The sequence below is a fragment of the Salmo salar genome, chromosome ssa02, assembly GCF_905237065.1.
Source record: "Salmo salar chromosome ssa02, Ssal_v3.1, whole genome shotgun sequence".
Taxonomy (NCBI): domain Eukaryota; kingdom Metazoa; phylum Chordata; class Actinopteri; order Salmoniformes; family Salmonidae; genus Salmo; species Salmo salar.
The window spans coordinates 11,438,769-11,452,023 of record NC_059443.1 but is presented as its reverse complement, the minus strand read 5'-3'; the positions used below and the strand labels follow the sequence as shown (position 1 = coordinate 11,452,023).

Genomic DNA, 13,255 nt, shown 5'->3' with positions numbered 1-13,255 from the left:
TGCAGTGAATGTAACATAAATGATATGTCCTAGAGTTAAATGAACTTCACCAGTTGTTTGATTCACCTTGAACACTACGGATCCAAATAGTGCTGGGTGAGATTTTCACTTTCTTTTTCTTCTCAGTCTTCAAACTACCCTTCTAATACTCTCCTCTCTTCTTTTTGAGGAGTTGTGAAGAGACCCAGTGGACAGTACTTTGAAGTGAGCTTTTCAGGAGATATATTAAAACCATTAGTCATTTAGAAAAACTGCTCTGATGGACACAATTAAATCTTATTCCCCAATTCACTTCCATCAGCCAGATGCCTTTCCAGATGAATGCTGAGTGTGAGGAGAGCAGGGGACTCCCACAGGTTATCAAATAAGCTTTCAAATACTGTACAGTAAGGTTTATATCCTCAATAGTAAGTACCTTTCCTTTATATATATATTAATCTTTCTCCATATTTTCCTTACAAAACAGCTTTAATAAGCATATGATTTATTATGTCTTAGAGCTTTCCTTTGAACAATTGTGACAAAAGGCTCAGGACACCTGTTATTTTTCTATTGATCATCACTTTATTATTTCCAAAATAAAATATGATTTCCATCATCAACATCATAGGCCTGTTTCCATTTTAAATGGACACAGTTTGCATATTTAACAGTGCACTTTTTCCATGTCCATTATTGAAAGATGTCACATTAAAATATCACATTAACAAAGAATGGTCCAACAGAACAGCCATCATCCTCAGTAACCCTTCAACACCCCAGACACACAGGTACTATCCAGCTGTACTTTAGTACCAGGACTTTTACCCAATGTAGGCAACACATTAAATAGTGCCTATACCGCAATTTACCACAAACAAACATCTCTATCCATCAGTAATGCAACAAAAACATGTGGATGTGTAATTCACTGTGTACAATGACAGACTGATTAAGTAGTGCAACGTAAAACTTACTTGACAGGAATGTCATAGCTTAAGACCTCATAACCTGTTATAATCGGTACCCTAACCCAATCTCATGAAAAGGACAGTAGGAGTGGAAAAGTTAAGTGCGTTCCATCTTTTAAGAGAAAGCGTGTGAGATAAGACAAGGAGAGATATGAAAAGAAAGGAAAGGTTATTACATCCATCTTAATGCAGCTTCACAGTAAAACTATTATTTGCAGATCTGGGTTCAAATACTATTTGAAATCATTTCAAGTACTTTAGGTGTTCTTAATTCTGCCTGCACAATGGAACCAATAGAATAGCGCTGGCAAAACTGCAAACCCTGCCCCTCTGGCAGGTTAAACACAATTTGAAATAAATCAAATAGTATTTAAATCCAGGTCTGATTATTTGGCACTGTGTGGCAACTCCACGGGAGTGCCTGGTTGCGTACATGTTGTACCTGGGGTAAAGAAGAACAGATAAAGACTAGGGGTCACGTTCATTAGGCACCAAACGGAAGAAAACTGACTGAAAACGGGGAGAGACTATCTGGACTTGTCCAACAACACAAATTTCTCATATTCATTTTCCATTGCATGGTCCTAAAGAAAGTGACCCAGGCATTTTCCCTGACCAGTAGAAACTCAAATGTATAACTATATAACTAGGTCCTGTTTTTCCCCCCATGGTGAGGTCTTGTGGTTAGGAGAAAACTCCTGTTCCTACAAGACATTTTCTGAACAAGCTACAATAGTGTTTTAGGATGCAGTCCTGTTGTTAGACAATCCTAGCAGAAGTAACTGTAAGAATGGGTACATGGGATGGTTTTGGGCTGTCCTTGCTGACAGACAGACAGCCTCCTTGGACGTGGCTGATAACTGCTCATCCTTGTGTGGAGGGCTGTGAGGGTCATGGAACTTTGTAGGACGGTAATTTGGTCAGCCAAATGACTGCGGTCACCGTAACAACCGTTCAAATAGCAAAAAAATACAAATGAATAAATGTAGACGCACATTTCTCCTCCGTTCCTGACTGCATGTGCTGCCATAGAAACAGAATGAATAGAACGGGAGTCCACATTCAACGTTGGCATAATGGGTGGACTGGCAGCTATTGCGAGTGTACCCATAGGACCAAAGCAGGAAGTCAAATATGTGTTGTGATTTGGTGATTCAACTCAATAGACATTACAAAAAGTACAGTACATTCCATTGCATGAGCCACACCAGTTAACATCATTTGAACGAACATTCTACATTACAAAAAAAGTTTAATCATGTTAAGAGTCCATGTTGCAGAAGAAAGACTTAACCGTAACATTCATTTTTTACGGTCTTTATCCATAACCGTGGGTTACAGGGTAATAGTGCCAGCCCTACTTGTGTTTCGGTGGTCCACTAGACTAGTGTGAATGGAGTGGAGGCTGGAGGCTCACAGCACAGACAGAATAATAAGGCTGAGTTCCAGATCAACCCCTAGCCCCTCCCCGCTAGCCCCTTTTCTTGACCTGAAAGGGATAGATAGCTACAACCAATATGGTGGAGATTCCATCCAGCAGGCAAATCCCATCAAGAGTCCAAGGAAGTAACTACCATATTGCCTACACCTTCCTAATCCCTTCAGGTCTACAGAAGTGCCTAGGGAAGAGGGGATAGTGCTCGATTTGGAATTCAGCTAAACACTAAGCTCAGCGGAGGTCAGGCCCATTGGCCAATTGACCTAACACACTCAACATTCTGAAGACAAATTCCAAAAATGTCAGATTTCATAATACTGCTCCAAAGTGCTATGCATGTTTTTCTATACATGGAGGTACAGTCTTTGGTCACTAATTCATACTTTCAGGGACTAATTCAAGTTGCACTGTCAACATGTAAAGTACCAGATCATCTTCTTAGAAAACAGAAACATGAACAATTCTAAAACAGCTAATGAAGTAATGAATAGCAGGCAGGATGTGTGTCTGTTCAATGGAAGTGGCCCATAGCTTCAGCTGCCTTGACTCTCACCACTGGGTCTGGGTCCTGGAGCAGCATGACCAGACCTGGGAGACAGCACACACAGAACACAGTATGAGGTCATTGTCTTCCCCCAGGTGGTGCCACTCCTATGCAACGCTAGTCAGACAGAAGACAACGAGTATGAGGTAGATTTCCCTGATCACTTGGATCTGAGCAGGAATAACTCCTGGACCGACATACACAAGCACATTTAGTTACAGTAATATCACATGGAAGGAGTACTCATCACGCGGACTACAACAACCATTCCAACAGGCCCAACTCACTGGGAAGTAGAACTAGAGAAACAGCTAAGCCTACCTTTGGTCACACTCCCCATGTTGATGTGAGAAAATAATTCCTCGGGAAGATTACCCAGAAGGAAACCTACAAAGAAATAAAGGACATTAACGTTTCATTAGATAAATATTTAAGTGAACATCTCTACCATGGTAAATTAGAGAGAATATTTGGTTTGTGCAAACAGCTTCATTGATATTCTCTTCTTGAAAATTACAACTAATTATGACATTTACCCTATATTATAACCAAACACTGTCTGAAAAATGACCAATATTTTTGGTAGTCATAAATGACTACAAAGACATTGGGATAGCAACAGAAGCTAAGACACAGAGCAGAGCCGTGTTGAGGTCAATTCACAAGGTAAACCAAATTCCAATTTTCCTTATTGAAAAGCATTGAAGATAATTGGGATTTCAGTGTACTTCCTGAATTGAAATGGAATAGACCCCAACCCTGGTGTTGAGGTGAAGTTGAGGAACAGAGATAATCAAAGGAAACAGAGACATCCCACCCGGTTGTTGAGGTGAAGTTGAGGAACAGAGATAATCAAAGGAAACAGAGACATCCCACCCTGGTGTTGAGGTGAAGTTGAGGAACAGACATATTCAAAGGAAACAGAGACATCCCACCCTGACCAGTTTCCCTACCTACCGATAAACATAGCAGCACCGGCCCGAACCTCGGCCCAGTTGCTTTTGAAGAACTGGATGACAGTGATGTGGTAGAAGTTGAGCATGCCAGGGAAGTCTTGAATCTGGGGACAAATCAAATAACAGTTCTATCATATAAAAAGAGAAAAATAACCGGAACCTTCTGTAATAGAACATTATTATTCAAGGTGGGTTTCCAAGGCAACTGCTCTACTGATTGCATAGCGTGCAACGCATTTAAAAAGCTGTTTACTACAGTAGGTAAATAATTGCCGCCTCCGGATGCCAGATCTCCGTTACTGGTTTTGATGGCCGATGGTGAGGTCTGTACCAGTTTGTGGATGGTGAGTAGAGTATTACAGTATTAGACCGTGATCAACTCACAAGATATTTGGTGAGGTCGTTGATGAACTCTCCGTAGTGCAGACTCTTGTCCTCGTGGAGATGGTTCTGGAACATAGTGGTGATGAGCTCTGAGCCCACCACTGGAGCACACACTCGCATGGCATACTTACACGCCTGCACAGACAGGAAACAGTCTTTTAGTCTACCATCTGAGTCTCAGCACAAAGGCTGCTTCAGTTCAATCCACGATGACGTAATAACGTATGATTCACTTTAATCTATGATATAAACCAGACTATATCAGATGAATTCTACGATATAAACCAGACAATATCAGATGAATTCTACGATATAAACCAGACTATATCAGATGAATTCTACGATAGAAACCAGACAATATCAGATGAATTCTACGATAGAAACCAGACTATATCAGATGAATTCTACGATAGAAACCAGACTATATCAGATGAATTCTACCTATGTAAAGCACAGGACTGCAAAGAAAACTAGACAACAGGTATACTGTACCAAACATCAAACCAGTTCGTAGAACCATAGTTTCCCAAGTCCACTACGTGAGTGTTGATGTGAGGTTACCCACCTTGACCACCTGCAGGTTGGGGTCACTGAGGTGCAGCAGCAGGCTGACCAGTACGTTGTGGATCTGGTCCTTGAACACAGGCTCTCCTGAACCAAACTTAGACAGGTTCCCCAGGAGCATGATGGAGGCACAGCGGATCTCATCATTCTCCTATTGGGTCAACAGTACAGGAGCGCAGTTAGAGGATCCAACCTAAACCCATCATAACATTAACACACCAGTAGACCTACATAACAGAGAACCTTCAGAGGATGCAACCTAAACCCATCATAACGTTAACACACCAGTAGACCTACATAACAGAGAACCTTCAGAGGATGCAACCTAAACCCATCATAACGTTAACACACCAGTAGACCTACATAACAGAGAACCTTCAGAGGATGCAACCTAAACCCATCATAACGTTAACACACCAGTAGACCTACATAAAAGAGAACCTTCAGAGGATCCAACCTAAACCCATCATAACGTTAACACACCAGTAGACCTACATAACAGAGAACCTTCAGAGGATGCAACCTAAACCCATCATAACATTAACACACACGTAGACCTGCATAACAGAGAACCTTCAGAGGATCCAACCTAAACCCATCATCATTTAATACATTTGGTCATTTAGCAGATCAAACCCTTCTTATCCAGAGCGACTCACAGTCTAACATCCATTTATTGAAACAAGGTTGTCCATTTCTTGATACTGTCAACTTCTACATGATAGTAATCTGGCCCTGAGAAACTAGGAACTCAAAACACCAAATATCACATAAACATATAATATCTTGCCTTCTCTGAGAAGAGAAGTGAAACCTAATAAGCCTTACAAATCTGTTTCAGACGTTGTAGCCCCATCACAAGCATCCGACTACACCGCTCGCGTCGCGTCCGTTGCAAAATAAATGTAGGAATCTATGTTATTCAATTATTGCACCCACACTGCTCGCGAGCGTCTGTGTTGCCAAGGGCTAAAATACAAGTCATTCCTATTTCTGACGCAGATCGCACTGCAAGTCCTGCCTCTCCCATCTCCTCATTGGTTTATAGAAGCAGGTACCCACGTGCCATCTCCTCATTGGTTTATAGAAGCAGGTACCCACGTGCCATCTCCTCATTGGTTATACCCACGTGGGTGATTGAAAGATGAACTGTTGCCGGTTGTCGTGGTAATACTATGAAAGCTTAGATGCCAATCACCATATAAGTTAAAACGATGAAAAGGCCTGGAAGGAGGAGAGATGACTAGAAATGATTCGGTTGATCGTTTTTGTGTGTGGATTAATTGTCGGAGTAGAGGACCTTGTGCATTTCAGGTAAAATAACCTAATGTTTATATTCCAGGACAAATTAACTAGCAACAGCAAGCTAGCTAAATAGGACAAATTAGCTAGCAAGTGCAAGCTAAATTGCCATACATGTTTAATGCTTTTCGACCTGTCCCCAAATTAATGTAATTGGTTCAGAGTTTGTTTTGATATTTTAACCAGCGTGTCGTGATCACGTTTGTGTGGGGGGACAAAATAAATGTATGCACAATGGCACACGCGCGCAGCCGGTTATGGTTCCGTGTAAGGGATTGGTGTAATTTCACCTTAATCTATATCCATCAGGTAGGGGAGTTACCAAGAGAGAAAAGCATATTTTACGGTGCCAGACGCTGGACTTATCAGGAATAGTTCAAGTAAGCTTAAAGACCCAACCTCATATACCTCAATGACGCTTGTAAGGTTAAACTGTATGTCTTATGGTATTAACTACAAAAGGCCCTTGAGGTAAGAAACCTATTTTGTGAGAGCAACCTTACAAAGTTTCAGTAATTTTAGTATTTATTTAACTAGGCAAGTCAGTTAAGAACAAATTCTTATTGACAATGATGGCCTAGGAACAGTGGGTTAACTGCCTTTTTCAGGGGCTGAACGACAGATTTTTACCTTGTCAGCGCGGGGATTCGATCACTAGTCCAACGCTCTAACCACTTTATTTTGTCCCCCTACACCAAATGCGATCACGACACACAGGTTAAAATATCAAAACAAACTCTGAACCTGCCGCCCCAAGTAATAAAGTCAATAGACAAAAGCTACTGGACATTGATTCTATGTACAGGGACCAGGATTCACCTCTATTTCTTTTGATTGAACCCTTATTCTACCAGTTAAGTTGACTGAAAAACAAATTCTCATTTACAGCAACAACCTGCTGGGGAATAGTTACAGGGGGGGGGGTGAATGAGCCAATAGTAAGCTGGGGATGATTAGTTGACCGTGATGGTATGACTGCCAGATTGGGAATTTAGCCAGGACACCAGGGTTAACACCCCTACTCTAACAATAAGTGCCATGGGATCTTTAGTGACCACAGAGAGTCAGGACACCCGTTTAACGTCCCATCCGAAAGACGGCACCCTACACAGGGCAATGTCCCCAATCACTGCCCTGGGGCATTGGGATATTTATTTTTTTTAGACCAGAGGAAAGAGTGCCTCTTAGTGGCCCTCCAACACCACTTCCAGCAGCATCTGGTCTCCTATCTAGGGACTGACCAGGACCAACGCTGCTTAGCTTCAGAGGCAAGCCAGCTGTGGGCTGCAGCAGGGTGGTAACGCTACCATGACAACAGCAGGCTGCAGCAGGGTGGTAACGCTACCATGACAACAGTGGGCTGCAGCAGGGTGGTAACGCTACCATGACAACAGTGGGCTGCAGCAGGGTGGTAACCATGACAACAGAAGTGTGTGTCTGCTCTACTCACACTCTCCAGGAAGGGTTTGATCTTCATGAAGATGTAGACAACCAGCAGCCGGACGTTCTTCTTGTCCAGGTAGAGGAGCACCTTGGACAGGCCCGACATGGCCTCCAGAGTGATGCGTTTCCCAGGGTCGTCCTTCTCCTCCATCCCAGAGCTCATAGCAGCCAGCAGCTCCTTGGCATATTTATTTACCTAGAAAATAGATTTTGTATAGGTTCTGATTACATTGAGATCCATATTTGTCTGAAACATTGTTCCCCTCTGCTGCTGTCTTGGTTAGACCAGAGGGATATACTACAAAGTAGGAGAGCCAGATAACTTGCCTAAATATTCTGAAATAACTTATTTTATATAAACTTGAAAGGTCTAATTGACTCCACCAAAAACACAGTTCAGATTTCTTAATGAACCAGAAAATCAATAAATATTTTAGAAACAACCCAAAAGATATCTGGCTAACTCATTGATCCTGCTCTGTAGTATATCCTAAGCCTAAACTTCTGTTAATGCTTTTTGCCTGCGTATTATTGCCACATTGAGGTAAGATTAATCAGTCATACCTTCTCAGCTGATCCTATGGTGATGTTCCCCGGCCCCCTGACAACCAGCACACCCCCTCCCCTCTCGCTCTCCCCCCTCCATATGTACCTTCTCAGGTGATCCCACAGCGATGTTCCCCAGCCCCCTGATGGCCAGCATGCGGACGGTACAGCAGGGGTCAGAGATACGCTCCATCATGTTGTTCATCAGGACATCCATCATCATCAGCTCTGTCACCACGTGGTGGTTCAGCAACTAGTGTTACACACAGAGACAGAACACAGTGGTTCAGTAACTAGTGTTACACACAGAGACAGAACACAGTGGTTCAGTAACTAGTGTTACACACAGAGACAGAACACAGTCTGAAGCCAGTGGTTCAGTAACTAGTGTTACACACAGAGACAGAACACAGTCTGAAGCCAGTGCATTGAGATATACATGTAGGAGACCTACAAAAGCTCAACAAATGCAATGTAAAGTACTTTGACTCCTGGTGACAACGGCAATTAAAATGCAATGCCTTCCAAGTATTATAATACTGTAAAGCCACTATGTCCAGTTTGACATCCTAACTCTGACACCTCTAAACCCCCCTAGAGTGGATGTGGGCAGCCCCACCTCTAACACCATGTTTTGCCTTACGACCCCCCCACAAGCGTCTGCCAACTTCTGTCTGTAGTGTGTGAACAGTTTGGGCGATACAGTAATATGACCCTCACAAACATGTCAGTTATTTTGCTCCAGGATGCCCACAACCCTCATAAGACTAGTCTGAAGGCAGCCCCATTCAAAGGCACTTCCAGATTGTCTTGCCCATTCACCCTCTGAATGGCACACATACACAATCCATGTCTCAATTGTCTCAAGGCTTAAAAATCCTTCTTTAACCTGTCTCCTCCCCCAGACCTTTCTGTCCCACATGAACTGCACTAGCTAGCTTAGCTCATCGCTAGCTTGGTTTGCTAGCTAGTTACAGTAGCTTGGCAAAACATGGTTGGCAAATTGGCAACATTTTGGCTAGCTAGCTAAATTGTACAGCCAGTATTTTGTCTATATCAATTATGTTACAATTACAAAAATGTTGGGCAAAACAAATAATTTATGAAACCGTGATGTATGACAGGGTTGGATGTTAGATGCAATTTCTATTGCCTTTGAATTGCTTTGTGCATCAGCAAAGTTGATGATGCAACTTGCATCTGCAACAGAAATTGCGTCCAAATTGCTTGGTGTGACACAGGATTTATATGTTTGCAGATGTGAAGGTTCTGGATAGGTATAATCAGTGTGGAGGTGGACATTCTATCATATTGCTTCCTTCTTACAGACCTACAACAGTGGGCCCTGGGCTTGGCTCACCTCACAGACCTACAACAGTGGGCCCTGGGCTTGGCTCACCTCACAGACCTACAACAGTGGGCCCTGGGCTTGGCTCACCTCAGAGAAGAAGGCTGTGATAGTGACCCTCTGACACTCGTAGATGTTGTTGAGACAGGGGCACAGACACTCCACTATGGCCGGGAGACGAGGGCCTGCGTGCTTGGCCATGGCCCTGAAAACAACACACCTCTCACACTAACTGGTAGAGCATAAAGGGTAGCTATACTGTACATATCATGAAGAAAGAGTTAGGGCTGAGGTTAGGGTTGAACCAGGATGTGGACATGAAGCCAGGGTTAAGGTCAGGGTGTACCTGGCGAGGAGGGTGACCCCGGTGATGTGGTGCTTGGGGTCCTTCATCTTGTCCCAGGCCCCCTCCTGGTCCAGGGGTTTCACTACATCGTCCAGCTGGGCCCGGGCCAGGAGGATCCGCAGCGCCTCCACCGCTACCCTGCAGACCCAGGAACACACAGACAAAGGAGTTAAACCTTCAATTAAAATAACGACATTTTTCCTGAAGGAACTTAATTTTCACATCTTCACATTGTATGGTAACTATGATCAGTGAAACCAATACTGTCATTACTCCTTTTCATTACCTGTACTGATAACTTCATATAGTATTGATTGATTGAGTTTATTTTATTTTTACAGGGACAGTGCACATTAATCAACGTTTCAGTAAAAGTGCTGGTTTTAGCCAGCCGGCTAATTTTCAACCGCAGTCCCTGGGCAGGTTATTAAAAACAATTACAATATAGACAATTATTGAACAGTGAGCACACGCAGAGCAACATAGGACAAGCAAGATGTAGCATACAGACAGAGCAACATAGAACAAAAAGCAACAAGACAAAATCCATAAAAACAACAAAGTGTTTCCACACCTCACAAGCTACAGACAACATGGAAAGCGGCAATACACAGCTAGGGATTATGTTCACAAATCTGATTGACATTTAGCCATGTCTTCATGCATTTTGTGAAAGTGTGATAGGTGGTGCAGGTATGTGTGTCTGATGGCAGTGTATTCCAGACATGGGAAGCTCTCACAGAGAAAGCAGATTGACTAAAGGTGCTTTTCCTTAAGGGAACTATACAGTCACCTCTCATGGCAGACATTGTGGATCTGCTGCCATATGTTTGGGTTTTCTGTTTAACAAAAGTACTGAGTGGAGGGGGAGCTAGGCCATTTAGGATCTTGAATACAAGACATGCGTTGGTGTATTGCACAAGATTTTCCCAACTCAGGAGCTCATGCTTTCTGAGGATGTAACGGTGATGATGGCTATTGGGCTTCCTATCAAGCACTTTGAGAGCCTGTTTGTAGACAGACTGAATGGGTTTTAATGTTGTACAGCAAGCTTGAGCACAACTAGTCAAGCAGTATGTTAAGTGGGGGAGTATCGTAGATTTGAAGTACAGTCTTGCTACCTCTGTGGTCAAACAATTTCGTATAAATCGGAAATTAGCTAGGTTGAATTTGGTTATTTGAATGACCTTTTTCACCTGCTTTTTAAAAGAGAGGTTGGAATCAAGTATGATTCCAAGGTACTTAAAAATCAGATACCACCTGGAGCTTCTCCCCTGACACATAGACATCTGGCTCAGTAGCATCTGTTGCCCTCTTTGTGAAGAACATCCAAACAGTTTTTTTCACATTGAGATGCAAACACGAGTCACTGAGCCACTTTGTAACCTGGACCATTACAGTAGTGAGTTCTTGTGCAGCTTGTTGTTTGCTCTTTGCATGCACATATATCACTCACACATATATGCACGTATGTCACCAGTACTTAGTGTATATTTACGTATATGTTTGGATGATCTCCGTAATCACATTTTCTGGGAGGTATATGGGGGGGGTGTTCATGTGGACCCCTGTAGGACCTAACCTCTAGTCATTTTCTAACACTGGCACTCCAGATAATCTAATGGAGTGTCCCTGCACTCCACCCTGTGTGTCTTATGATACAGTATGCGCTAGCTAGCGTATGTCGGCTCCTAACCCACCCGCACACGTCGAAGCCGGCGGACAGTTTGGTGGGGCTCTTTCTGTTTGTTCCGAAGCTGTTGATGTCTTTGGGTAGTGTGACCCCCAGGCTGGAGCCCAGGCGGACCAGCAGGGAGCTGAAGAGCTGGGGGAACAGGGACACCACGGCATCCTGGCTCTGGCCGTTCAGCATCATCTCCTTCAGGGCACAGGTCATCTGACAATAGAATAGCATAGAAAATGATTGCTCAGACTTGTACATTTGACACAAATAAACCTAGCAACACACCATTACCCAGACAGTCTCATCACAGCACTCTATAACCTGCTACTCACAGCTAGAGGGTGACTGGTGGCCACCTTGGTGAGGCCTCCTCTCATCATGGACTCCTTCTTGTCCACGTAGGGCACCATGATGTTGAGCTTCTCCATCAGCATCTCCATGATCTGAGAGGCCAGTTTACTGTCTGCCCCCAGGGCAATCCACATCTCACAGCTCCAACTGGGGATCACACAGGGAGAAGTCACCATGAGGGGTAGGGCTCCCTTTGAATGGGAGGCAGTGAAACCATTTCCTCTGCTACTACACACAGGGTTGCAAAATGTCTAACTTTTCAAATTCATCAGTTCTACAGAAATACTGGTTGGAAGATTCATGGAGTCTCACTCGTGTGTGTGTGTGTGTGTGTGTGTGTGTGTGTGTGTGTGAGAGAGAGAGCGAGAGAATTAACATGTCAAATGAAGCAGGGAGAAAGGGAGTTGGCTTTTGGAAAGGAGAAGGATAGGAGGAGAGAGCTGTCACTTATCAAATGGAGAAACAAAGACGGAGAGGGACCTTCCTTAGTTGAACAGAGGGGAGATAGAAGAGGAAGAGAGAGAGAGAGAGAGAGAGAGAGAAGGGGATCTCAGTTGTCGAAGGGCAGGGGGTAGGAGATGGCAGGGGGTAGGAGATGGCAGGGGGTAGGAGATGGAGGGAGGAGAGGAAGAGAGAGATGGTTCTCACCTGTCGAAGGGCAGGGGGAAGGAGATGAGTGTGTTGATGACAGTCTGGAGGTGCTGTGTAGCCAGGATGAGGATGGACTGGGCCACAGACACCTTCACCTGCTCCTCACTGATCATCTGCAGACGGATGTGAAGCACCTCCAGCATCTCTGATACCTGACACACACAGCTCATTTAGAGGGGGTGAATGTGTGTGTGTGTGAGAGAGAGTGTGCGAGTCAGTGAGTGTGCCAGTGTACCAGGTCTTGTAGTCCAGCTCCTCTGTGCTTCAGCAGGGTGTTGAGTAGAACACTGGAGGCTCTGGAGCAGTTAGACTGGGAGTCCACCAGCCCCTCAAACAACATGAAGATCAGAGTGTTGAGCTGCTGCTGGGGCAGACGCTTACTGATGATCTAGACAGAGACAGAGAGACAGACGGGAAAGGACAGAGACACAAAATAAAGACACACATTATGAAAGTAGAGTTGCAAAACTCCAGTAACCTTTCCAGAAAGAGTTGACCAGAATTTTGAAACCCAAGGTGAAACAATGTCTAAATATTTTTGTGTATGTAATGCTGACTGCATTCTCCTATCCTGTAACAGAATTCCTTACCTTGGCCAGCTCGGAGCAGGTCTTGTAGAGGACAGAGTGATCTGGGTTGTCCATGCTCTCCCTCAGTGTGATCAGTCTCTCCACCGAGTCGTCTTTATAGTCCAGAGAGAAGCCTAGTGCCAGGGCAGGGAGACAATGAGACCAGCTGCAGCTGAGCT

At 43.9% G+C, this 13,255-nt stretch overlaps 1 protein-coding gene across 2 annotated transcripts in view; it reads right to left on the bottom strand.

The window, feature by feature from the left end:
* Positions 1-541: 541 nt before the first annotated feature.
* LOC106573518 (maestro heat-like repeat-containing protein family member 1) overlaps positions 542-13,255 on the bottom strand; it is a 37,356-nt gene continuing 24,642 nt past the window's right edge. For both annotated transcript variants that reach the window (XM_045697658.1, XM_045697661.1), the window contains 14 exons: positions 13,098-13,210; positions 12,743-12,895; positions 12,505-12,659; positions 11,838-12,003; positions 11,522-11,718; positions 9,822-9,959; positions 9,566-9,680; positions 8,234-8,380; positions 7,589-7,777; positions 4,838-4,987; positions 4,273-4,407; positions 3,890-3,992; positions 3,254-3,319; positions 542-2,976 (listed from right to left, as the gene is read on the bottom strand). In XM_045697658.1, coding sequence (XP_045553614.1) covers positions 2,900-2,976; positions 3,254-3,319; positions 3,890-3,992; positions 4,273-4,407; positions 4,838-4,987; positions 7,589-7,777; positions 8,234-8,380; positions 9,566-9,680; positions 9,822-9,959; positions 11,522-11,718; positions 11,838-12,003; positions 12,505-12,659; positions 12,743-12,895; positions 13,098-13,210 — 1,904 coding nt within the window. In that variant the 3' untranslated portion in view covers positions 542-2,899. The remainder of the gene's footprint in view (positions 2,977-3,253; positions 3,320-3,889; positions 3,993-4,272; positions 4,408-4,837; positions 4,988-7,588; positions 7,778-8,233; positions 8,381-9,565; positions 9,681-9,821; positions 9,960-11,521; positions 11,719-11,837; positions 12,004-12,504; positions 12,660-12,742; positions 12,896-13,097; positions 13,211-13,255) is intronic.